Raw genomic sequence first — 27,922 nt, forward strand, 5'->3', positions numbered from 1 at the left:
TTTAGCCTTCCCTTTTTTCTACTCTACTTCCACATCAAATACCTGTCTCAGAAAACCCCATGGATTACAATGTTCAGAGACAACAAGGAGTCCGGTGGCACCTTAAAGGCTGACAGATTTATTTGGGCTTAAGCTTTCATGGCTAAAAAAAAGTTTCTTCAGATGTGGTAATGTTTTTTATCCACGAAAGCTTATGCCCGAATAAATCTGTTAGTCTTTAAGGTGCCACCAGATTCCTTATTGTTTTTGTGGATACAGACTAACATGGCTCGCCTCTGATACTTAATGTTCAGAGATAATTTCCCTGTCTCTCTGTTGAATTAAGCCTCCTCCATGGTCCCTAATGTATTTTCTGGCAAAGTTTTTCGAAGCCATACTGTGGGCAACTCCTACAGACCCTACTGCCCTCATTTCACTCATTTTAACACTTAAATAATACTCTCATAAATTCCAAAATAAAATAACTTCACTTAAAATCTATTTGCTAGTCTAATTCTCAACACTATGTAACAAACACTATACTATATTCTTAACTCTAAATCTGAAGGCGTTCCTTGAAGGAAAAACAAAAAGAAAAGAAATAACACGCCAGACTGGTCTCACCAAATACTTCAAACAAGTCCCAAGAAAAACAAAGGGGGGGGGGGTGAGTTCCCCTCTCTTCTCTAGATAACTAATGTGCTCTTAGCCAATTGAGAGATCTTCTACCCTGTTGGGACCCACTGAGCAGCCGGGGTAAGCTGGTGGTAGATGGATCAGAGCCCAGCCCGGAAGAGCTGTGGGGACTGAACTACTATGGCCTTTTGGACAGCTTTATTAAAACAAAAAACTCAGTTCTCCTGCCACCTCTGAGTGTGGGTCACCTGGCCCCAATGCAACTGCAATTTTAAATTTCAGGTATCAATATTATTGTCAAGGTTCCTTCCCAACTCTGAACTCTAGGGTACAGATGTGGGGACCTGCATAAAAACCTCCTAAGCTTACTTTTACCAGCTTAGGTTAAAACTTCCCCAAGGTACAAACTATTTTACCCTTTGCCCTTGGACTTCCACTGCCACCACCAATACTTTTACCCGGGTTTATTTTATTAGGAAAGCGTTGTTTGGAAACGTCTTTCCCCCCAAAATCCTCCCAACCCTTGCACCCCACTTCCTGGGGAAGGTTTGGTAAAAATCCTCACCAATTTGCACAGGTGACCACAGACCCAAACCCTTGGATCTTAAGAACAATGAAAAAAACATTCAGTTCTTGAAAAGAAGAATTTTAATAGAAGAAACAGTAAAAAAGAATCCTCTCTGTAAAATCAGGGTGGTAAATACCTTACAGGGTAATTAGATTCAGAACATAGAGAATCCCTCTAGGCAAAACCTTAAGTTACAAAAAGACACACAGACAGGAATATCCATTCTATTCAACACAGCTTATTTTCTCAGCCATCTAAAGAAATCATAATCTAATGCATAATCATAACACATAATCTAGCTAGATTACTTACTAAATTCTAAGACTCCATTCCTGTTCTGTCCCTGGCAAAAGCATCACCCAGACAGACACAGACACTTTGTTTTTCTCCCTCCTCCCAGCTTTTGAAAGTATCTTGTCTCCTCATTGGTCATTTTGGTCAGATGCCAGCAAGGTTATTCTAGCTTCTTAACCCTTTACAGGTGAAAGGATTTTTTCTCTGGCCAGGAGGGATTTTAAAGGTGTTTACCCTTCCCTTTATATTTATGACAATTATACTTTAAAACTTCAACAAAGCCCATTAAATGTAAATATCACTATAAACAGTACAAGTCTCATTCCTCCTTACCTTGAAAGATTAAACACTATCCATAAACTCTGGCCAGTCCAGATTAAACAGAAAATCTAAATTGCAGTAAAGAACAGTGTGATGGGGCAGAGCGGCCCCACACTGGTACCACAGGGGTTAACCCTTCCTTCCTAGCAGAGAAAGCCCTGCCCCGGAAGCTCTGCTGGGCAAGCTCCAACTGAAGAACAGGTATAAAAGCCTGCAGAGTTGCTCAGTTGGGGCTGAGTGCTGGAGGGGAAGGAGGCATGCAGCCAGCTCCCAAGGAGGGACAGCCTGGGTGCCAGAATCCGGAGGCCAGCCAAGTTGGGATGCACCCTGATGGCCAGATGCACAGCAGGGGGACAGACCAGAGGACCCCCTGAAGCGGAGAACCCGGCGTTTATGGTAGGAAGTGACCCAGGGGAACTTTAGAGGCAAATGGCGTTAGAACCGCACTGACACTCAGTGTCTTGCAGGCGGATCCCCGCCGAGCTGGTAGCAAGAGGAGCTTGTCACTACCAGGGCCCTGGGTCGGGACCCAGTGGAGAGGGCAGGCCTGGGTCCTCCTACCACTCCCCCATACCGCAGGCATCCTATGGACTCTGGCGGCTAAGCCACACTACCCCGCTTGCAAGGGGGATTGTATAGACTCTGGCCATTAGGCTGCACTGCTCCAACACGGGGAAAGATTTATATGGACCCTGCCCATTGGGTTACGCTGCCCTAACACTTGGGGCGATTAACCTGGACTCTGGCTGCTAGGTTGCACTACTCCGACCAAGGGCCGATTGTGTGGAAGGAGGCCATTAGGCGGCAACCGGATGCCCACAGAGAGACAGGTATGTGAACTTGGGAGTGGTGACGTTCCTACACCCCACCCCTGCCACAAAGGGGCAGTGCAGTGCCAGGCCTGCCACAAACAGGAAATACCACTGGGACCACTGCCAAAAAACAGTCAAAGGAAATAGGTTCCAGAGTGGTAGCCATGTTAGTCTGTATTAGCAAAAACAATGAGGAATCCTTGTGACTGTTTAGAGACTAACAAATTTATCTGGGCATAAGCTTTCATGGGCTAAAACCCACTTCATCAGACACATGGAGTGGAACATACAGTAGGGAGGTATAAATACACAGCATATGAAAAGATGGGAGTTACCTTACCAAGTTGTGGGGTCAGTGCTAACGAGCCAATTCAATTTAAGTTGGAAGTAGACAATTCTCAACAGTTGACAAGAAGGAGTGGAAATCAGTTTTGTAGTGTTAATGAGGCCAATGTAAACAAGGTGGCCCATTACAAACAGATGACAAGAAAGTGTGAGTATTTAGCAAGGGGAAATTAGTTTTTGTAAAAACAATGAGGAGTACTTGTGGCACCTGAGAGCCTAACAAATTGATTTAGTTTTTATAGTGACCCATCCACTTCCAGTCTTTATTCAGGCCTAATTTGATGGTGTCCAGTTTGCAAATTAATTCCAGTTCTGCAGTTTTCCATTGGAGTCTGTTTTTGAAGTTTTTGTTGTTGAAGAATTGCCACTTTTAAGTTTGTTATTGAGTGACCAGGGAGATTGAAGTGTTCTCCTACTGTTTTTTGAATAGGAGGACTTGTGGCACCTTAAAGACTAACACATTTATTTGAGCATAAGCTCACCAGCAACCACACACCACACAATAGAACCACTAACCCAGGAACCTATCCTTGCAACAAAGCCCGTTGCCAACAGTGTCCACATATCTATTCAGGGGACACAGCCTAATCACATCAGCCACACTATCAGAGGCTCGTTCACCTGCACATCTACGAATGTAATATATGACATCATGTGCCAGCAATGCCCCTCTGCCATGTACATTGGGCAAACTGGATAGTGTTAGGATATAGATATTCAGGCCTGTCTGTAAAGGCCTGTACTTTAAGAATTTAGGTGTATTCTTATCACTTGGCTAGTTATAGAGGTATAAAAGAAAGAATCAAAATCACTGTCTGCCAGTGCAAGGTCCTTCTCTTACTGTGACAGTCTGAGGCCCTGTGCTTAGGCTAAGGCCTTTGGCTAAGCAGCAGAGGCAGCCATAAGCTGGGAAGCGAACGGTCACATCCTCGCATTCCAACCTAGTCACATTGAAATAAGGTGCTATTGGGCTGTTAGGCACTATCAGGACAGGATTGTATTCCTATCACCTCCAGAGAAAGGGAAGTGCCTAGAAAATGTAAAAGGAAACTTAGTTTGATAGCATCCTGTCTGGCAAGAACTCACTTATCAATAGCTGGGATGTGAAATCCTCACTTCTGTATTGTCTTGCCATTATAGTTCCCACTTTGCTATTGTTTGTCTGTATAATCTCTGTCTGGTTCTGTGATTGTTCCTGTCTGCTGTATAATTAATTTTGCTGGGTGTAAACTAATTAAGGTGGTGGGATATAATTGGTTACATAATCATGTTACAATATGTTAGGATTGGTTAGTTAAATTTTAGTAGAATGATTGGTTAAGGTATAGCTAAGAATATTACTATATAAATTAGGGGCAAACAGGAAGTAAGTTGGGATTCAGAAATAAGGAAAAGGAACTTGTATTTAAGCTTGCTGGAAGTTCACCCCAATAAACATCGAATTGTTTGCACCTTCGGACTTCGGGTATTGTTGCTCTCTGTTCATGTGAGAAGGACCAGGGAAGTGGGAGAGTGAAGGAATAAGCTCTCTAACATCTTGGTGCCGGGACTTGGATACATCACATTGGATAGGTGAGTGGCAGCCTGTAAGTCCCCCTCCCCAACAGTCCGCGCAGCTGCTTGGAGGGGGTATGGCGAACTCTCATGATGGTAGTTGCGGGTTCTGGCAAGCTGGGGTAACGGATTTTTTGAACAAATGGATAAGGAAGAATCAGGGCCCATACCAGGTGCAGGGGCTCACCTGGGATGAGATTGAGAAGGAGATGGGAGAGGCTTTGGGAGACCCCAAGGGAAAGGAGTGTAGGAAAAAGGGAATGGTATTACAAGGTTTGTGTGCTGGGATGGCATACTGGGTAAAAAGGGAAGCTGATCTCCTCCAACACATTAAGGATTTGGAGGGGATTGTGGATCAGCAACGGATTTTAACAGAAAAATCTGTGTTAGCAGTAGAGGTAGCGGATTTGAAGGCAAGGGATGCTGCACGGACAGAGGAGTCTTGTGAGGCAATCCGGAGAGAGAGGGATGAACTGCTGGGGAGAGTAGGAGACTTAGAGGAGGAATTGTATCATTGTAAACATGGGGGCAATGGACTTAGGGACCCCAAACCATCCGCCCCACTAATGGAACTGAAGGAGACACCTCCACCACCCTACCCTGAAAAAACACTGTACCCACCACTGCCGGTGGATGTTGTAAGCCGGCGATCCACAGTTACCGCCCCTGCGAGAGAGGCTACCCGGGAGGAACTGCAGGAGGCAGGAATAGTGGCCCCGGTTGCAGGGTGGGGGGACCATGCCCCACAAGTAGTAGAACAGGCAGAAATCCGCCCCTTGTCCCTGAAGGACCGGGAGGCAGTACTGGGCCGTTTGGGAAAGGTACCCCGGAATGATTGGGATCAGTTTGTACTGTGGCTAGTGGAGGTGGGCAGGGAGATGGAGGGTCTAACTCGTGAGGACCAGGTGATCTTATGGCGTAGTCTTTTGGGACGAGGTACCTTGGGAATCGATGTGGCAGGAGTGGCACACCCATTTCTAATCCCCGGACAGGTGGCAAAACACTTGTTTGGGGTGTACTCTCGTACTGCAGGGATGAATAAGATGAAGCGAATCCCTGGGGAAACAGGGCAGGATACACTTAATCGCATACAGGCATGGGCACGGTGTTGGGTGGATCCCCTGGATGGTCCATGGGTGCTGCCACAGGCAGGGGCACCGGGACCTGGTGGGGGTATGGAGCAGGGTAGGGGTGTGGAATTGCTGGAGAAATGGTTGGAGCTGAGCAATCCGCAGTTCGTGGGGCATTTAAGGTTGCAGCACCCTGAACTTGCTCCCAATCAGCTACCCCAGTTTCTGGAACAGGCAGATGTGTGGAGGCAGATGCATCAGGGGGAAGAGCCAGTCCATGCTATTACTGCGGGGGATCAATACAAGGTGGAAAGGAGTGGGTCAGCCTGGAGAGGAGGAGGTAGAGGGAGAGTTCGTGGCTTTGGGGGGCTAGTCAGGGACGAGCGGGCAGCTATAGAGCAACAGATCCAGAGACTGCAGGCTAAACTGACTACCCACGATCTTACCAGATCAGGGGGAAAGTGGTCCCGGAGGCCAAGGGACTGGGACTGCCTGAAATGTCAGACATACAATTTTGCATGGAGACAGGAATGCGTTCGGTGCCAGGACCCCCGGTCCCCTCATGAACCAGTGGGAGGGACAGAGGTGGGTGCTGCAACTTAGGGGTGCCCTGGGAGGCATCCTGTCCATGTTCTCAGTTTAGGACGGGATGCGTCTGGTCGCCCTACGCTCCAGGGGGCAATCGAAGGGAGTCCCATGAGGGATTTTTTGATAGACACTGGAGCAGCCATCAGTTTAACTACATGGGGGCAGGGGAGACCCTCAGAAGGGACTGTGACAATTGTAGGGGCAACGGGAGGGGAGACACAGTTAACCCTGAGGCGGGGACAAATCAAAGGAATCTGGGGGGAAGGGGAGATTATGTGGGGTTGTAATGATATGCTTAATCTGTTGGGGGCAGGAGATTTACACAAACTGGGACTCGTACTGGATTTAGCCAATTGGGTGTGTTTACTGGGGCAAACGCAGGACGGTCAGGGCTTTACCATTCCCATGGGGATAGCCACTATGACCATTAAAGCGGCACATGCCCTCCCACCACCCCCGGCTGGGTGGGAACACATCCCTGTGTGGGCGAAGGATAACCTGGATTGTGGGAGGGGCAGCATGGAGGTACTGATGGAGGGAGGGGACCCTCCCCCACAGAAACAGTACCCTATTCCTCGGGAGGCATTGGCAGAGGTGGGGGCAACTATTGGGGAGTTGGAACAGAGGGGACTGATTCGGGCAGTTGCATCCCCTTGTAATGCTGCTGTGTGGCCCGTGAGGAAGCCAAACGGTACCTGGCGTCTCACTGTGGATTACAGGGCACTAAATGCTCTGGCCAATTCACCAGCCTCAGTGGTGGCAGCGTACCCTGAAATGTTGGCCCGTATTGGACCCCAATTCCGAATTTTCACTGTTTTGGACATAGCTAATGGGTTTTGGTCTCTGCCACTAGCTACCTCATGTCAGTATAAAACTGCATTCACATGGGAGGGCAGACAGTTCTGCTGGACAGTCCTACCCCAGGGATATAGGGACTCCCCTGCAATTTTTCACAGATACATGAGACAGGCTCTGGAGGGGGTGGATTCAGCAAGGTGCATACAATATGTAGACGACCTGTTGCTAATGTCAGGGACAGAGGAAGAAGACAGGGAACTAACCGAGCAGGTCCTGCAAGCTTTGGCAAGAGCAGGATTGAAGGTCAATGGGAAAAAGGCTCAGATGGGACAGACAAGAGTGACCTACTTAGGAGTGGAAGTGTCTCAGATGGGAAGGGAAATCGATAAGGGACGGGTGCAACTGATCCAGTCCCTGCCACTGCCTACCGATGTTAAAAGCTTGCAAAGTTTTCTGGGTCTAACTGGATTTTGCAGGGATTTTGTGGCGAATTATGCAGAAATAGCCCAGCCTCTATTTGACCTAACCCGAGCCTCAACTTGGGAGTGGTCAGAAGAGTGTACTGAGGCAGTGAGAGTGCTAAAGGAAAACCTGGCCAGTGCTCCAGTGCTGGCCTCCCCAGATGGGGAGAAATTCTTTTATCTGTATCCTTTGGTATCAGACACTACCATTGGTTGTGCATTAACACAGGAGTATGGAGCAAAGGACCGACCTGTGGCCTTTGCCTCTCGACTTTTGAGTGCTGTGGAATTGAAGTATGGGTGGTGTGAAAAGGTGCTGTTGTGCTCCTACTGGGGGGTAGGGAAATTTAAATACCTTACGGGAATGCAGAAAGTCATAGTCCGATCTCATCATGACCCCCTGCGGCTGTTAAACATGCACACTATCTTACAGGGACAAGTGAGTGGGCAGCGTATTGCTAAATGGTTGCTGGCTCTACAGGCAGAAAACATTAAAGCAGAGGTGTTAAAGGAACCCATAGTCTGGGTAGCTGGATTACATCTGGCTGGCACCCCACACCAATGTGAAGCCAGCCCAGGTAAAACCCAACATCAGGTGTTTCGGGCGGCTAACCCCAATCAGGTAAAGGAGGGGACACTGGTATGGTTTTTGGATGGAAGTTGTATGTATCAAGGGGGACGGAAAACTGCAGGCTTAGCTGTTGTGGGAATCAGAGGCAATGAGTCAGTCAGCACCATTGGTTTCTCACTAGAAGCAAAGTCAGCTCAGGAGGCAGAACTGGCAGCCTTGCTAACAGCTTTAAATGAAGTGGATCCCAAATTTGAGCCAGAATGTTGGGTGGTGGTAGATTCAGATTATGTATTTCGTGGTGCCACATTAATGCTGAGATGGTGGGCAGATAATCATTTCAGGGCAACAGACGGCTCCACAATCAAGCATGCTATCTGGTGGAAGCGAGTGGAGGAGCTGAGTCACTGTTTTACACGGATCAATGTGGTAAAGGTAAAGGCACACAAGAAAACAGGACCCCTAAGCAAAGGGAATAATCTGGCCGATGTAGAGGCCAAGCGGGCTGCAACAGAGGCACCCCCATGGCCCTGGGAGCCAGAAGAGAGTGTGCCTGTCACAGTGTTAACAAGAAGCGGGGTGGATACAGATCGGGGAGGGCGAATTCGAGAGTTACAGGAATCTGACCCAGGACTGGAAGGCATCATGAAACTTGGGGACAGGCATGTGCCAAAGGTGGAACTAATGGAAGGGATTTGGTGTGTCTTAACAACTGAGGGACCGGTAATGTTGTGCCCTCAGGGAAGTCGGACGGCTTTCTTAAGCTGGGTGCATGGGAGCTTGGCAGGGGGACATCCCGGGTTTGAGGAGGCACTGGGAACTTTAAAAAGGTTGTGCTGGTGGCCAGGAATGGCAGCTGATTTAAAATCACATCTGGAACGTTGTTTGGACTGTGCCAGGCACAGCCCACCTCACAAGGTGCTAAGGGGAGAATTAATGAGACAAGCCCCAAGGGGACCATGGGAAAGAATACAAATTGATTACACAGGACCCCTACCACCAGATCACAGGAAAAACCGATTCATGTTGGTGGTAGTGGATGCTTTCAGCCGGTGGGTGGAAGCTTTCCCCACAAAGTATCAAACTGCCCGGGTAACTGCTGCAATACTGGTAAATGAGGTATTCACTCGCTGGGGGGTTCCGAAGGTGATTGACTCAGACCAAGGAGCTGCTTTTCGGTCAGATCTGTTAGGGGAGCTATCAGCCCTCACTGGAATCACACAGTTGTTCCATATTGCTTATCACCCCCAGGCTGCGGGGCAGGTGGAACGCATGAACCGCACCATTAAAAGTGAGCTAAGAAAGGGAGTGGAAGTCGGAGGAAAAAACTGGTCACAGTTACTGCCCTTTGTCTTAATGAGAATAAGGGCCCGAGAATCAAAGGGCACAGGATTTTCTCCATATGAAGCTCTCATGGGAAGGCCTATGGAACGGTGGGAAAATCTACTTACCCCAGTACCTGGGGAAGTCACTACACATGGCTTAACACAAGAATGGATTTTAACTTTAATTGACCATGTAAAACAAGTACAGCAGGCGGTGGCCTGGCGAGACGAGCAAGGAGCAGCAAGAGTTAAAGCATGGTATGACCTGCCTGGGGAGTGTAATCTACCCATGGTGGGAGATCTAGTGATGTACAAGATTCCAGGTCAACACCATCCATTCCCAGCTCCTAAATGGAAGGGCCCCTATCTTGTCCTTGACCAATTAGGGCCCAGTCTGCTATTACTGGGTACAGAGAATGGAGGACGGGAGTGGGTCCACTGCACGCAAATAAAAAGGTACAAACAGGGGATTGGGAAAGGGGACGTGTAAATTTTGTTATGTGTGTATTACAGGTTAATTCAAAAAGGAGAAAAGGATGAAAATTCCCTGGCCCTGGATGGAACAATTACTAGTGCTAATCACAATTGTCACATTTACAAATTCTATTCAGATCCCACGATGTGAAGTGTCAAAAGGAGGAAACACATGGACGGCTACACATGCAACCTGTGGTAATAAAGCTAATGAAGACTATGAGAATCTCCCCATAGAAAGATGTACCACTAATACTCCAACAGGAATTTGGCAGTGTCGGTATATGGTTTATGGATTAGATGGGGGAATCCCAACCAGGTGGAGAATATCAAATTTATCAGGAAATATCGCATGGTACTCCCTGGGTGCTGCCATGATTAACGATAGTGGAAAACACAGTTACCCAGCTATGTGGTTTGTTACAGAGGGTCCAAAGAATATAACCCTCTGGTCTCCTGGAGCAAATGAACCCTCTTGGGAAAATAGGGCCCCACATTTAGGGTGTGATGTTACCATATGTAACCACAATGGTACTTCCATGGAAGATAATCCCCGAAGGTGTGATTGTTATGTACATATTACATTAGGCGTAAAATCCCCTTTGGGACGCTGGGTGTATGATGAGTTAACCATTTTACAGAATGTAACCCTACAGGTGATATGGATGCCAAGTTGGAAGAATCCAAATTTAAAGTGGCCACAGCCTGGAGCCAAGAATATTCCCCGACGAGCAAATGTATGGGAGCCATTGTGGGAGCAGGTGCAGCCAGCACTTTTTAACGTGTCCTTTCACTCTATTACATGGGTGGTACGCCCCAAGGAATGGTGGGTGGACCAAATCCATCCTAATTGTAGTATGTACATAAAAGGATTGAAACAACAATTCAATGCATGGGTGAGGGGACACACCTGGAATCGTCGTCGGAAAAGGGGGTTGTGGGCAGCGGGGAACACTATGCTGGGTACATGGAATCTGGGGGACGAGTGGGTAACCAAACAATTAGTAAGCCAAAATGTGAAATTTCAACAACAAATTAATGAATTAATGGCACAGCAACTATCAGCAGTTGCCACAGGGTGGAGGACAGCAGTAGAGGTAAACTTGCAGTTAACTCATTGGGTAGAGGATGGATTCAGAAGACTAACATGGGGAGAAGTGTGCGTAGGTATTCAAAATGCTCAGTTAATAATGTTAATGGATATTATGAGAGATGCTTGGTCAGAACAATGGCCTTCAGTATTAAATCGGGAGGCTAGCCCATATCTATCCACAATTGCAAAAACATACCCATCTACCTGGAAAATAACATCCCCGACCTGTGGGGACAGTTCTTGTGTAATTGTTACTATGATACCATGGGAAGGAAATGCAAATAAGGTGGTTCCCTTGAACCCTATGGGAGTTAGTAGGGAAGGGGGAGCACGTTGGGAGCCACTAGGGAATAGGTGGGGGGGCTGGAATGGTGTAAATTGGACTGTCATCACATTAAGCAGTTGTATATCCAGAGGAGGAATATGGATGTGCCCCTCTCCTATGACTATGGAGGAACAGGATCAATGGCCTATTGCAAAGGGGGGGCATTTAGGGGTAATGTATATGGGGTACGGTGTATTCTGTTGGGAATGTATGCAATCCTGCAACATAACACTGGGAGGCAAAATCCTTCCAGTGTATGACCAAATTATAAACTTCTATACACTGCCACCTGGACTATGGTGTACCAATGGATCAGTGGACTTCATCGTTGTAAACAATCGAACCGGCACCTACTACCCCATGCCGTACCAAGTAGTTGAATTGGTTTGGACAATACCAAATTTCACTGTGGATATTCAATGGACACACAATATGGACAAAAGTACACAAAGATTACAAGAGCAACTTGCTGCAAGCGCCAACAGTTGGACACACTTACAATACACACTACAGGATGGCGCTGACAAAATTTTAACCTTATCAAAGGAGGAGAAGCAGTGTTTTTGGTGGTGGCCAGGATGTTGGACCATACTGCAGTGGTCAGGACTCTCGGTGTTGCTGTGGATTATCATAGCAGCTAGTGTATTGTTAACTATATGTGTGTTACATTGTATATGGAAACGATCAAGGGGGGCACAACCCCCTAGAGAACAGCCACTAATTATAACCTATAAGTAATGTAGTAAGCCCCTCCCCCCCCCACCTATGTGTACTAGACAACCCGGACCCAACCTTCTCGGGCCCACTATACTGGGAAGTCTGGAACACTAATTGGAATAGGTGTAGTATGCCCGTACGAGAGAAGGTGCAGGGCATGGTACTACACAAGGGGCAGTGGGACAGATGGAGCATCGACACCTTCCACCTTGATGCCTGGCCCTATCAGGAAATGTGTCGCCATATGTCCTGTGCTTTTCCAGGGATACCTGGGCAGGAGGATCCCAAAAGAAAAAGAAAAAAAAGGGGTGGAGTGTTAGGATATAGATATTCAGGCCTGTCTGTAAAGGCCTGTACTTTAAGAATTTAGGTGTATTCTTATCACTTGGCTAGTTATAGAGGTATAAAAGAAAGAATCAAAATCACTGTCTGCCAGTGCAAGGTCCTTCTCTTACTGTGACAGTCTGAGGCCCTGTGCTTAGGCTAAGGCCTTTGGCTAAGCAGCAGAGGCAGCCATAAGCTGGGAAGCGAACGGTCACATCCTCGCATTCCAACCTAGTCACATTGAAATAAGGTGCTATTGGGCTGTTAGGCACTATCAGGACAGGATTGTATTCCTATCACCTCCAGAGAAAGGGAAGTGCCTAGAAAATGTAAAAGGAAACTTAGTTTGATAGCATCCTGTCTGGCAAGAACTCACTTATCAATAGCTGGGATGTGAAATCCTCACTTCTGTATTGTCTTGCCATTATAGTTCCCACTTTGCTATTGTTTGTCTGTATAATCTCTGTCTGGTTCTGTGATTGTTCCTGTCTGCTGTATAATTAATTTTGCTGGGTGTAAACTAATTAAGGTGGTGGGATATAATTGGTTACATAATCATGTTACAATATGTTAGGATTGGTTAGTTAAATTTTAGTAGAATGATTGGTTAAGGTATAGCTAAGAATATTACTATATAAATTAGGGGCAAACAGGAAGTAAGTTGGGATTCAGAAATAAGGAAAAGGAACTTGTATTTAAGCTTGCTGGAAGTTCACCCCAATAAACATCGAATTGTTTGCACCTTCGGACTTCGGGTATTGTTGCTCTCTGTTCATGTGAGAAGGACCAGGGAAGTGGGAGAGTGAAGGAATAAGCTCTCTAACAGATAGTCTCTATGTAAAAGAATAAATGGACACAAATCAGACGTCAAGAATTATAACATTCAAAAACCAGTCGGAGAACACTTCAATCTCTTTGGTCGCTCGATTACAGACCTAAAAGTGGCAATTCTTCAACAAAAAAACTTCAAAAACAGACTCCAGTGAGAGACTGCTGAATTGGAATTAATTTGCAAACTGGATACAATTAACTTAGGCTTGAATAAAGACTGGGAGTGTATGTGTCATTACACAAAGTAAAACCATTTCCCCATGTTTATTGCCCTCCTTCCCCCCCCCCCCACTGTTCCTCAGATGTTCTTGTCAACTGCTGGAAATGGCCCAACTTGATTATCACTACAAAAGGTTCCCCCCCACACTCTCCTGCTGGTAATAGCTCACCTTACCTGATCACTCTCGTTACAGTGTGTATGGTAACACCCATTGTTTCATGTTCTCTGTGTATATAAATCTCCCCACTGCATTTTCCACTGAATGCATCCGATGAAGTGAGCTGAAGCTCACGAAAGCTTATGCTCAAATAAATTTGTTAGTCTCTAAGGTGCCACAAGTTCTCCTTTTCTTTTTGCAGATACAGACTAACACGGCTGCTACTCTGAAACTTGTTTTTTGAATGTTATAATTCCTGATGTCAGATTTGTGTCCATTTATTCTTTTGCGTAGAGACTGTCCCATTTGGCCAATGTACATGGCAGAGGAGCATTGCTGGCACATGATGGCATATATCACATTAGTAGATGTGCAGGTGAATGAGCCCCTGATGGCATGGCTGATGTGGTCACATCTTATGATGGTGTCTGTCATAAATATAAAGGGAAGGGTAAACCCCTTTGAAATCCCTCCTGGCCAGGGGAAAGCTCCTCTCACCTGTAAAGGGTTAAGAAGCTAAAGGTAACCTCGCTGGCACCTGACCAAAATGACCAATGAGGAGACAAGATACTTTCAAAAGCTGAGAGGAGGGAGAGAAACAAAGGGTCTGTGTCTGTCTGTATGCTGGGTCTTGGCCGGGGATAGACCAGGAATGGAGTCTTAGAACTTTTAGTAAGTAATCTAGCTAGGTATGTGTTAGATTATGATTTCTTTAAATGGCTGAGAAAAGAATTGTGCTGAATAGAATAACTATTTCTGTCTGTGTATCTTTTTTGTAACATAAGGTTTTGCCTAGAGGGGTTCTCTATGTTTTTGAATCTAATTACCCTGTAAGATATCTACCATCCTGATTTTACAGGGGGGATTTCTTTATTTCTATTTACTTCTATTTTTTACTAAAAGTCTTCTTGTAAAAAACTGAATGCTTTTTCATTGTTCTCAGATCCAAGGGTTTGGGTCTGTGGTCACCTATGCAAATTGGTGAGGCTTTTTATCCAACATTTCCCAGGAAAGGGGGGGTGCAAGTGTTGGGAGGATTGTTCATTGTTCTTAAGATCCAAGGGTCTGGGTCTGTAGTCACCTAGGCAAATTGGTGAGGCTTTTTACCAAACCTTGTCCAGGAAGTGGGGTGCAAGGTTTTGGGAAGTATGTTGGGGGGAAGGACGCATCCAAACAGCTCTTCCCCAGTAACCAGTATTAGTTTGGTGGTGGTAGCGGCCAGTCCAAGGACAACGGGGGGAATATTTTGTACCTTGGGGAAGTTTTGACCTAAGCTGGTAAAGATAAGCTTAGGAGGTTTTTCATGCAGGTCCCCACATCTGTACCCTAGAGTTCAGAGTGGGGGAGGAACCTTGACAGTGTCCCTTGAATAGATATGCAGACATAGTTGGCACTGGGGTTTGTTGCAGGGTTTCATTCCTGGGTTAGTGTTTTTGTTGTGTGGTATGTAGTTGCTGATGGGTATTTGCTTCAGGTTGGGGGGGCTGCCTGTAAGCGAGGACTGGCTTATCTCCCAAGGTCTGTGAGAGTGAGGGATCAACCTTCAGGATAGGTTGTAGATCCTTGATGATGCGCAGGAGAGGTTTTAGTTGGGGGCTATTGGTGATGGCTAGTGGCATTCTGTTACTTTCTTTGTTGGGCCTGTCTTGTAGTAGATGACTTCTGGGTACCCTTCTAGCTCTATCAATCTGTTTCTCCACTTCACCAGGTAGGTATTGTAGTTTTAAGAATGCTTGACAGAGATCCTGTAGGTGTTTCTCTGTCTGAGGGATTGGAGCAAATGCAGTTGTATCTTACAGCTTGGCTGTAGACAATGGATCATGCGATGTGGCCTGGATGAAAGCTGGAGGCATGTAGGTAAGTATAGTTGTCAGTAGGCTTCCGGTATACGGTGGTGTTTATGTGACCATCGCTTATTAGCACTGTCCTGTCCAGGAAGTGGATCTCTTGTGTGGACTGGTCCAGGCTGAGGTTGATGGTGGGGTGGAAATTGTTGAAATCTGGGTGGAATTCCACCTCGTGAAGTGAAGCAACAGATTGTCAGAGGCCTGAATAAAGACTGGGAGTGGATGGGTCACTACAAAAATGAAATAAATTTGTTAGTCTCTAAGGTGCCACAAGTATGCCTCGTTGTTTTTACAAAAACTAATTTCCCCATGCTAAATACTCACAGCTTCTTGTCAACTGTTTGAAATGGGTCATCTTGTTTCCATAGGCCTCATTAACATTACAACACTGATTTCCACTTCTTCTTGTCAACTGTTGAGAACTGCATACTTCCAACTTAAATTGAATTGGCTCGTTAGCACTGACCCCCAACTTGGTAAGACAACTCCCATCTTTTCATGTACTGTGTGTATATATATATTCTGCCTATTGTATTTTCCACTCCATGCATCTGATGAAGTGGGTTTTAGCCCATGAAAGCTTATGCCCAAATAAATTTGCCACTCTCAAAAGTGCCACAAGGACTCCTCATTGTTTTGTTTTTTCCAAAGGAAATAAGGTTTCCTGTGCTCCAAGGTAGTCTGTTAGACAAAGTCACACACACATAGCTTTCTGCTCTCTTTTGCTCTCTAACTCTAATTTGCCTCAGGTGAACCTCCTAGGTGTCTAGAAACACCTAGAATTCCTGAAAATTCCTGCCACACACTCCTTGAGTTTCCTGGCTGGCTCACCAGCCTGTTGCCTGATTTTTAGGAGCTTAACATTATTGTTTATATAATATGGTTATAGGCTCACCAATTACTCTGATCAGAAGATAATAATGTTCTTGTCCCAGAATCAGGGTACACAGGTTTGAGAAGGACACTCACACAGAGAAGAAAATATAACCTTAAAGACTTTTATTGAGATGAAATGGAATAATAATAAAATAGATAATAATCAATTAGAATTACAAAGGAAATAATATTCTTCTAGTGGCACATCTGGTATTATATATTTTAAAGCTTTTTAGATAACCTGGTGGTAAGAGACAAAGGACCAGCCTTACCTCTGGCATGCCAAAAGAGTCTGATTTCCAGGTTCCCCAGTTCTCGAGTGGGAGGTGAAGAGCTTAGGAGAAGCTAGAGCACTAAAAGCTATAGAAAGACATCATAATCTAATAGAGTTTGACCCAACTAATTTAAGAATTAAGAACTATAGAGAACTATAAGACTATAGAAGCTATAAGGCTAACTTAACATGGTAGGTTGCCCCTCTTATAGAGCCTGAGCACCAGGTGCCCTCCTTCCATGTCCAAACTTAATTTCCTCACCCACAAAAATCAAAGTACATTTACCCTATAGGCTGGCATGTTCATGTGAATTAATGACATATTCATACCTATTAATGACACTTAGCTCATTCTTATCTCTTATTTCTGGCCTAACAAGTTATTTCCATGTTCTTTGTGGTGTACCTGTTAAGTTTATAGAGGACATGAACTTAGGTAGCCCTCTATCTTAATGTTTCCTCACTTATCTATGCTAAAGATCACAAAAACATATATATATACACACACACAAACACACTTTATGCATTAGCTTATTATAATTTATATAGGCTAAAGGTCCCAAATATATGTATGTAAACTTGCCTTAGCTCAACATACAGGATGTTGCCTCTAGGTTTCTTGCATTACAGCCAAGAATATGCTAGCTAGCCCTATGGCTTACAAAATGATCACACTATGTTTGAGATCCATTCAAATTCCCCTTCCAGATCTTTGACACTTTCATCTCAGACCCTAAATTACTATGTTTTAGGATGAAAGAAAAAAAAAACTGATTCCCAAGCAGAAGGCTGAGAACAGTGAATCATATGACACATTGAGAAGTGGAGGTATAGAATGTGGAGAAGATAAATTCTACATGGCACAGAGGAAATACTGCTGGGGTAATTCAGAAGGTGGGAATCCCTCTGACTCACTACTTCAGGTGCCACAGAGGTTGAAAAAACACTTTTTTCCCTATCCCCAATCCTGGTCCTTTCTCTTTGTTATATTTAAATATATTTAAAATGAGAAAAATGGTACAATAATAACTGCTATTGAGCACAACCCAGTGTAACTTGATGATTAACAATCGCTTTGCAGTGGGAGGAAAAGTATAAATGTAATTCTCCAAATTTGTTTAGGCTAGGAAAAGCAATGGAGGTTATGTCAGGGCTAAATTACCATGGCCACTATAAATGGGCTATTTTCTTTACTGAAAAGATAGTTGCTTTTACAACAGGATAGCTACCTCAAGGTAGCTAACTCCATGGAAAATACTAGTGGAGTCAAGGCCCAGGTAGATTTAACCTCCATGTACCTAGTTGAGATCACTCTTGGTCCCCCTACCTGGGGCTGAAGGACATTCCTGTTGGAGGGACATACACTTCTATGACATAGGACAAAGCATTTGATGAAAAGGACTGGGACTCACCCCAAGGAAGGGTGAGCTGCAAAAGGGAAAAGCAGACTACTCAGCTGAGGGAGCTGAGAGGCCATGGTGACACAAATGCTGCCTTAAAGCTCACTACGTGGGAATTAGCAAAAGGAAAACAAAATATTTTCTCAGCCCTAGACAAGATTTTTATGGTGTTTATCTCCCTTGCAACTTTTCTGATGATAAATAAGGGCGGACCTCTGCTGGAAGAATTTCCCACACTCGGAGCATTCATAGGGTCTCTCCCCTGTGTGGATCCTCTGATGTGTAATAATTTGTGAGCTCTGAGTGAAGGTTTTCCCACACTCACAGCATTCACAGGTAAGGTTAAGATTCTGTCACAGGTATTTTTAGTAAAAGTCAGGAACAGGTCATGGGCAATAAACAAAAATTTATGGAAGCCACAACCTGTCCCTTTTACTAAAAAAAACCCAGGGGGTGGGGAGAGAACAGTGTAGCTGCTCCAGCCCGCTGTTCCAGAAGGCTGGCTGGCTGATAAGCTGTTTAGTGGGGGCCCCACGGCTGACAGCTGCTCCAGCCCTACCCCGGAGGTCCTGGAAAGTCATGGAATCCATGACCAAATCTTATCCTTATTCATAGGGTTTCTCCCCTGTGTGGATCCTCTGATGCCTAATAAGGTTTGAGCTCCGATTGAAGGTTTTTCCACATTCACAGCATTTATAGGGTTTCTCCTCTGTGTGAATGCTCTGATGCCTGATGAGGTGTGAGCTCCGAGTGAAGGTTTTCCCACATTCACAGCATGCATAGGGTCTCTCTCCTGTGTGGCTCCTCTGATGTCTAATAAGGGTTGAGCGCCTACTGAACTTTTTCCCACAATAAACACATGTGTTATTTCTCTCTCCTGTGTGGCCCCTCTGATGTGTAACAAGGTTTGAGCTAACAGCAAAGGTTTTCCCGCACTCAAAACATTTATAGGGTTTCTCCCCTGTGTGGATCCTCTGATGTATAATAAGGTATGAGCTCCAAGCAAAGGTTTTCCCGCACTCAAGACATTTATAGGGTTTCTCCCCTGTGTGGATCCTCTGATGTGTAATAAGGTATGAGCTTGAAGAAAAGTCTTTCCCACACTCGCAACATTCATAGGGTTTCTCTGATGTGTGGATCCTCTGATGTGTAATAAGGAGTGAGCTTGTAGTGAAGGTTTTCCCACATTCACAGCATTTATAGGGCCTCTCTCCTGTGTGGATCCTCTGATGTCTAATAAGATTTGAGCTATCAATGAAGGTTTTCTTGCACTCACAGCATTCATAGGGTTTCTTCCCAGTGTGGATCCTCTGATGCGTAATAAGGGTTGAGCGTCTACTGAACTTTTTCCCACAATCAACGCATGTGTAATTTCTCTCTCCTGTATGAATCCTCTTATGTATAATAAGGTGTGAGCTATCATTGAAGGTTTTTCCGCACTCACAGCATTCATAGGGTTTCTCCCCTGTGTGGATCCTCTGATGTGTAATAAGGCTTGATCTCCAAGCAAAGCTTTTCCCACACTCACAGCAGGTATAGGGTCTCTCGCCTGTGTGGATCCTCTGATGTCTAATAAGGTTTGCACTATCAGTGAAGGTTTTCCTGCACTCACAGCATTCATAGGGTTTCTTCCCTGTGTGGGTCTTCTGATGTGTAATAAGCTGTAAGCGCCTACTGAACTTTTCCCCACAATCAACACATGTGTTCTTTCTCTCTCCCTTGGGGATTCCCTGCTGGGCCATGCTTTCCTTGAGGCCTTTGAGAGTTCCCTGATAATTAACAGATTTACCAACCTTCTGCGCTGGTTGGTTTCCCTGCCACTTCTCTGGCCTGTGCTGACTCTCACAGGTTTTTCCCTGCTCACAACTCCTGGACACACTCCCTTTGCATCTTTGCAATAACACCCCATGTGATTCCACTTGCTTGTGAACTTCCTGATGAGGATTCTGCTCCATGGTCTCACTCACCATCCCATCATCTGCTGGGACAGAGAAAGAAAAACCTTGGAAACAGGAACAGTAAAGGAGAGAACAAACCAAAAGAACAGGTGGAGATGGGAAAAAAATCAGGGACTGCATTTCCCCAAACTCTTCCCCAAAGGGGAGAGAGGAGGGGGTTAATTCTGCATCTAGTTCCCATCCAAACACACAGGGAGATGGGAGTTTGGGGAGGGAGTTACTGCCAGGAGTTAGTCACGATGGGTTGGAGGCTCTGAGCAATATCGACCCTAAGGATATGACACCTGCTGGGGACAATCCTGAACTCAAAGAGTTCACAAGGTCTTTGATGGGAATCCCAGCTGTTTCCTTCAGCCAGAGTTGGTTTAATGATCCTTCACCTATGAAGCTTCCTCTCAGGAACTCTCTTTCCTCTGAGCCCTGGATATCTGGGGCCCATGGCTCTTATCATAGAATATCAGGGTTGAAAGGGACCTCAGGAGGTCATCTAGTCCAACCCCCTGCTTAAAGCAGGACCAATCCCCAATCTTCCCCTTGTTCCAGCTGGGAGATGACATGAGGTTTGGAAACAGGAAACACTGCTCAGGAGAAAGAAGACAAATGAGATCAGGTGAACTCATGGGACACTCATCACACACACAAAAAGTTCTGTTATTTTAACCACAGCCCATTTTAAAGCAGTAAACTCCTGGGGCCAGCTCCCCAGGTGTTCAAAGGTGCAGGACACTCTTCTTATGAAGGATTTAACTGTGTCATGTCTACAAGGAACATTGTCCCTGTCATAAATATAAAGGGAAGGGTAAACCCCTTTGAAATCCCTCCTGGCCAGGGGAAAGCTCCTCTCACCTGTAAAGGGTTAAGAAGCTAAAGGTAACCTCGCTGGCACCTGATCAAAATGACCAATGAGGAGACAAGATACTTTCAAAAGCTGGGAGGAGGGAGAGAAACAAAGGGTCTGTGTCTGTCTATATGCTGGTCTTGGCCGGGGATAGACCAGGAATGGAGTCTTAGAACTTTTAGTAAGTAATCTAGCTAGGTATGTGTTAGATTATGATATCTTTAAATGGCTAAGAAAAGAATTGTGCTGAATAGAATAACTATTTCTGTCTGTGTATCTTTTTTGTAACTTAAGGTTTTGCCTAGAGGGGTTCTCTATGTTTTTGAATCTAATTACCCTGTAAGATATCTACCATCCTGATTTTACAGGGGGGGGATTTCTTTATTTCTACTTACTTCTATTTTTTATTAAAAGTCTTCTTGTAAAAAACTGAATGCTTTTTCATTGTTCTCAGATCGAAGGGTTTGGGTCTGTGGTCACCTATGCAAATTGGTGAGGCTTTTTATCCAACATTTCCCAGGAAAGGGGGGGTGCAAGTGTTGGGAGGATTGTTCATTGTTCTTAAGATCTAAGGGTCTGGGTCTGTAGTCACCTAGGCAAACTGGTGAGGCTTTTTACCAAACCTTGTCCAGGAAGTGGGGTGCAGGGTTTTGGGAAGTATTTTGGGGGGAAAGACGCGTCCAAACAGCTCTTCCCCAGTAACCAGTATTAGTCTGGTGGTGGTAGCGGCCAGTCCAAGGACAACGGGGGGGAATATTTTGTACCTTGGAGAAGTTTTGACCTAAGCTGGTAAAAATAAGCTTAGGAGGTTTTTTCATGCAGGTCCCCACATCTGTACCCTAGAGTTCAGAGTGGGGGAGGAACCTTGACATGGTGGCAGCGGTGGGATTAACCTGAAATCATTTTGAGATCCAGTTGAGATTTTTTGAACTAGAAATACAGATTTTAAAAAGGAATTTTTTTTTCTGTGGAAAGGAAGTCCAGAAAGTAGCTTTGAAACTGAAAGCAGCTTGGTTTTTCTCTGCTTTGTGGCCAAGCAGAGACAAAAGGGGATTATCTTTGTGAATTGCAGGTTTTCTTTGCCTGGAGGCAGGGTACTTAACTCCTGCAGGGAAATTCACAGTCTTCCAACCCAGAGTTTTTTTTTTTTTCTTTTCTTCCTAAAAGTAAATGGGGGGGTGTGCTCTACCCATTTGCCTGGAGACAAAAGTGGCAGGGTTTTTTTTTTAGGATTTTGATTTTTTTGTTTTACAAGGAGCACAGGTTTGAAAAGGAATTTTTTTTCCTTTGGGCTGGGTAAGCAGGTTTCCAAGTAGTTGGAGGTTTTTTGCTTTAATTTGGGCCCAGAGCAGAGACAAGGGAATTGTCTTTTTCTGTAGGCTGACAATCACTATCAGAGAATAGGTATTCTATTCCAGCACAACAAAATTTTACAGCCAAGTTTTGTTTGTTTATTTCTAAACCTCGGGTGTAAAGTTAGTTAAAAACAGAGAGGTTAGAATGGCAAAATCCGCGGCTCGACTACAGCTCGAATTAGCCAAATTTCAGGCTGAGGAAAGACAAAGGGAACATGAAAGACAGATAGAACTCATGCGGCTGAAGAAGGAACAAGAAAGGGAGGCAGAACAACACCAAGCGGCTGCTCACAGGAGAGCTATGGAAGCGAGGGACAAAGAACTGGAGGAGAAGGAAAAAGAGAGGAAGTATGTGGAGGAGATGGAGAGAATAAAGGCACAGCAGAATATACCAACAAACCCTAGCAATCCTTCTCCAGGTACCACTTTCCATCCCAGAAAGTTCCCCACCTACAAGGCAGGTGATGATACTGAGGCCTTCTTAGAAAACTTCGAAAGGGCCTGCCTTGGGTACAACATCTCTACTGACCAATACATGGTAGAGCTGAGGCCGCAGCTCAGTGGACCCTTAGCTGAGGTGGCAGCTGAAATGCCTAAAGAACACATGAACAAGTATGAACTGTTTAAATCCAAGGCGAGAGTCAGAATGGGGATAACACCCGAGCAGTCTCGTCAGAGGTTCAGAGCCCTAAGGTGGAAACCAGACATGTCATTTACCCGACATGCCTACCACATTGTGAAACATTGGGATGCCTGGATATCAGGAACAAGTGTTGAATCTCCAGTAAATTTGCCCTTCCTAATGCAAATGGAACAATTCTTAGAGGGTGTTCCTGAGGAAATAGAAAGATACATCCTAGATGGGAAACCCAAAACTGTAATCGAGGCAGGAGAGATTGGAGCCAGATGGGTGGAGGTGGCAGAGAAGAAGAAAACTGGTCGCAGTTGGAGCGGAGACCAGAAGGGACCACCCCAGACCACACCCTATTACCGGGGGCCGCCCAAAGCCCCACCTACCTCCCAAAGAACCCTCCAGACCCCTTATCGTCCCACCACCCCGTTCTCCAGCAACCCTCCTCGCCCCAGTGACCCGTCAGCTGGACGATGTTTTAAGTGTAACGAGCTGGGGCATGTAAAGGCCAACTGCCCCAAGAACCCCAACAGATTACAGTTCATTGCACTGGAATCACACCAGAGGTCCACAGGCCCAGATACCTCCCAGATACCCTTGGAGCGGAGGGAAACTGTGAGTGTGGGCGGGAAGAAGGTCACCACGTGGAGGGACACCGGAGCACAAGTGTCAGCTATCCATGCTTCCTTAGTGGACCCCAATTTAATCAACCCAGAGATCCAAGTGACGATTCAACCCTTCAAGTCCAACTCTTTCAATTTGCCTACAGCCAAGTTGCCTGTCCAGTACAAGGGCTGGTCAGGAATGTGGACTTTTGCAGTCTATGATGATTATCCCATCCCCATGCTGTTGGGGGAAGACTTGGCCAATCATGTGAAGCAGGCCAAGAGGGTGGGAATGGTCACCCGCAGCCAGGCTAAACAAGCCATGAGGCCTAGCTCTGTTCCGGAAACTTCTATCAGGACTCAGTCAGAGGTGATGGACCCGGACCCCAGGCCAATGTCTGCAACAGCAGTAGTGGATCCAGTCCCAGAGACCCAGACGGAACCAGTCCCAGAACCGGAACCAGCCAAACAACCAACACCAGACCCCGTGTCAGCACTGAATCCAGTACTTGCAACCTCAACACCAGAGGGCCCCACTGAACCTGAACTGGCAGCAGCCGATAACCCTACCCAAGAGGCTCAGCCGGAGCCTGAATCCCAACATAGTGCACCAGCGGAGAGCGGATCACAGTCAACAGAAACAGCTCCATCCCCTATATCGCTTCCAGAGGGACCAAGCCTAGGTCCACAATCCAATGAGGAACTGATGTCCCCAGCATCAAGGGAACAGTTCCAGACCGAACAGGAAGCAGATGAAAGCCTCCAGAGAGCTTGGACGGCAGCACGGAGCAACCCACCGCCTCTCAGCTCTTCTAATCGATCCAGGTTTGTTGTAGAAAGAGGACTTCTATACAAGGAAACTCTTTCTGGTGGACACCAGGAAGACTGGCATCCTCAGAGACAGTTGGTAGTTCCAACTAAATACCGGGCCAAGCTCTTGAGCTTAGCCCACGATCACCCTAGTGGTCATGCTGGGGTGAACAGGACCAAAGACCGTTTGGGGGGATCATTCCACTGGGAGGGAATGGGCAAGGATGTTTCTACCTATGTCCAGTCTTGTGAGGTGTGCCAAAGAGTGGGAAAACCCCAAGACCAGGTCAAAGCCCCTCTCCAGCCACTCCCCATCATTGAAGTTCCATTTCAGCGAGTAGCTGTGGATATTCTGGGTCCTTTTCCAAAAAAGACACCCAGAGGAAAGCAGTACATACTGACTTTCATGGATTTTGCCACCCGATGGCCGGAAGCAGTAGCTCTAAGCAACACCAGGGCTAAAAGTGTGTGCCAGGCACTAGCAGACATTTTTGCCAGGGTAGGTTGGCCCTCCGACATCCTCACAGATGCAGGGACTAATTTCCTGGCAGGAACTATGAAAAACCTTTGGGAAGCTCATGGGGTAAATCACTTGGTTGCCACTCCTTACCACCATCAAACAAATGGCATGGTGGAGAAGTTTAATGGAACTTTGGGGGCCATGATACGTAAATTTGTAAATGAGCACTCCAATGATTGGGACCTAGTGTTGCAGCAGTTGCTCTTTGCCTACAGAGCTGTACCACATCCCAGTTTAGGGTTTTCCCCATTTGAACTTGTATATGGCCGTGAGGTTAAGGGGCCATTGCAGTTGGTGAAGCAGCAATGGGAGGGATTTACACCTTCTCCAGGAACTAACATCTGGACTTTGTAACCAACCTACAAAACACCCTCCGAACCTCTTTAGCCCTTGCTAGAGAAAACTTACAGGATGCTCAAAAAGAGCAAAAAGCCTGGTATGATAAACATGCCAGAGAGCGTTCCTTCAAAGTAGGAGACCAGGTCATGGTCTTAAGGTCGCTCCAGGCCCATAAAATGGAAGCATCGTGGGAAGCGCCATTCATGGTCCAGGAGCGCCTGGGAGCTGTTAATTATCTCATAGCATTCCCCACCTCCAACTGGAAGCCTAAGGTGTACCATATTAATTCTCTAAAGCCCTTTTATTCCAGAGAATTAAAGGTTTGTCAGTTTACAGCCCAGGGAGGAGACGACGCTGAGTGGCCTGAAGGTGTCTACTACGAAGGGAAAAGTGCTGGTGGTGTGGAAGAGGTGAACCTCTCCATGACCCTTGGGCGTATGCAGCGACAGCAGATCCAGGAGCTGTGCACTAGCTACGCGCCAACGTTCTCAGCCACCCCAGGACTGACTGAACGGGCATACCACTCCATTGACACAGGTAATGCTCACCCAATTAGGGTCCAACCTTACCGGGTGTCTCCTCAAGCTAAAACTGCTATAGAACGGGAGATCCAGGATATGTTACAGATGGGTGTAATCCGCCCCTCTGAAAGTGCATGGGCATCTCCAGTGGTTCTAGTTCCCAAACCAGATGGGGAAATACGTTTTTGCGTGGACTACCGTAAGCTAAATGCTGTAACTCGCCCAGACAACTATCCAATGCCACGCACAGATGAACTATTAGAGAAACTGGGACGGGCCCAGTTCATCTCTACCTTGGACTTAACCAAGGGGTACTGGCAGGTACCGCTAGATGAACCTGCCAAGGAAAGGTCAGCCTTCATCACACATCTCGGGCTGTATGAATTTAATGTACTCCCTTTCGGGCTGCGAAATGCACCCGCCACTTTCCAAAGACTTGTAGATGGTCTCCTAGCGGGATTAGGAGAATATGCAGTCGCCTACCTTGATGACGTGGCCATATTTTCGGATTCCTGGGCAGACCACCTGGAACATCTACAAAAAGTCCTTGAGCGCATAAGGGAGGCAGGACTAACTGTTAAGGCTAAGAAGTGTCAAATAGGCCTAAACAGAGTGACTTACCTTGGACACCAGGTGGGTCAAGGAACTATCAGCCCCCTACAGGCCAAAGTGGATGCTATCCAAAAGTGGCCTGTCCCAAAGTCAAAGAAACAGGTTCAATCCTTCTTAGGCTTGGCCGGTTATTACAGACGATTTGTACCGCACTACAGCCAAATCGCTGCCCCACTGACAGACCTAACCAAAAAGAAACAGCCAAATGCTGTTCAGTGGACCGAAAAGTGTCAGAAGGCCTTTAACAAGCTTAAAGCGACACTCATGTCTGACCCTGTACTAAGGGCCCCAGACTTTGACAAACCGTTCCTAGTAACCACAGATGCGTCCGAGCGTGGTGTGGGAGCAGTTTTAATGCAGAAAGGCCCTGATCAAGAATTCCACCCTGTAGTGTTTCTCAGCAAAAAACTGTCTGAGAGGGAAAGCAACTGGTCAGTCACTGAAAGAGAATGTTACGCCATTGTCTATGCTCTGGAAAAGCTACGCCCATATGTTTGGGGACGGCGTTTCCACCTGCAAACCGACCATGCTGCACTGAAGTGGCTTCACACCGTCAAGGAAACTAACAAAAAACTTCTTCGGTGGAGTTTAGCTCTCCAAGATTTTGATTTCGACATCCAACACATCTCAGGAGCTTCTAACAAAGTGGCTGATGCACTCTCCCGTGAAAGTTTCCCAGAGTCAACTGGTTAAAATCGTCCTTGAGATGTGGAAAATATTGTTAGTCTTTATGTACTTGGTAATATATTTAGAGATGCATATGTCTTATTAACTCTGTTTTTCCTAGAGCTCCAGGAAGAAATCCCAGCCAGTGTTTCACCCTAGCTGAGATTTGGGGGGCGTGTCATAAATATAAAGGGAAGGGTAAACCCCTTTGAAATCCCTCCTGGCCAGGGGAAAGCTCCTCTCACCTGTAAAGGGTTAAGAAGCTAAAGGTAACCTCGCTGGCACCTGATCAAAATGACCAATGAGGAGACAAGATACTTTCAAAAGCTGGGAGGAGGGAGAGAAACAAAGGGTCTGTGTCTGTCTATATGCTGGTCTTGGCCGGGGATAGACCAGGAATGGAGTCTTAGAACTTTTAGTAAGTAATCTAGCTAGGTATGTGTTAGATTATGATTTCTTTAAATGGCTGAGAAAAGAATTGTGCTGAATAGAATAACTATTTCTGTCTGTGTATCTTTTTTGTAACTTAAGGTTTTGCCTAGAGGGGTTCTCTATGTTTTTGAATCTAAAATCCTGATTTTACAGGGGGGGATTTCTTTATTTCTACTTACTTCTATTTTTTATTAAAAGTCTTCTTGTAAAAAACTGAATGCTTTTTCATTGTTCTCAGATCGAAGGGTTTGGGTCTGTGGTCACCTATGCAAATTGGTGAGGCTTTTTATCCAACATTTCCCAGGAAAGGGGGGGTGCAAGTGTTGGGAGGATTGTTCATTGTTCTTAAGATCCAAGGGTCTGGGTCTGTAGTCACCTAGGCAAATTGGTGAGGCTTTTTACCAAACCTTGTCCAGGAAGTGGGGTGCAGGGTTTTGGGAAGTATTTTGGGGGGAAAGACGCGTCCAAACAGCTCTTCCCCAGTAACCAGTATTAGTTTGGTGGTGGTAGCGGCCAGTCCAAGGACAACGGGGGGAATATTTTGTACCTTGGAGAAGTTTTGACCTAAGCTGGTAAAGATAAGCTTAGGAGGTTTTTTCATGCAGGTCCCCACATCTGTACCCTAGAGTTCAGAGTGGGGGAGGAACCTTGACAGTCCCCACCCCTTACCACTGCCCCCAGCCCTCCTGGCCCACATGAGCTCTTTGCCCCAAATCTTCCTCTCCCCAGCTCTCTAACACCCTCCCTTTCACTATTAAGACCCCCCCATTATCATCAT

At 46.0% G+C, this 27,922-nt stretch overlaps 1 protein-coding gene across 2 annotated transcripts in view; it reads right to left on the bottom strand.

The window, feature by feature from the left end:
* Positions 1 to 18,066: 18,066 nt before the first annotated feature.
* The window catches only part of LOC144260812 (uncharacterized), a 43,514-nt gene continuing 33,658 nt past the window's right edge, over positions 18,067 to 27,922 (bottom strand). For both annotated transcript variants that reach the window (XM_077809558.1, XM_077809557.1), the window contains one exon: positions 18,067 to 19,835. In XM_077809558.1, the coding sequence (XP_077665684.1) occupies positions 18,463 to 19,827 (1,365 nt within the window). In that variant the 5' untranslated portion in view covers positions 19,828 to 19,835 and the 3' untranslated portion in view covers positions 18,067 to 18,462. The remainder of the gene's footprint in view (positions 19,836 to 27,922) is intronic.

Source organism: Eretmochelys imbricata, chromosome 2, assembly GCF_965152235.1.
Source record: "Eretmochelys imbricata isolate rEreImb1 chromosome 2, rEreImb1.hap1, whole genome shotgun sequence".
NCBI classification, from domain to species: domain Eukaryota; kingdom Metazoa; phylum Chordata; order Testudines; family Cheloniidae; genus Eretmochelys; species Eretmochelys imbricata.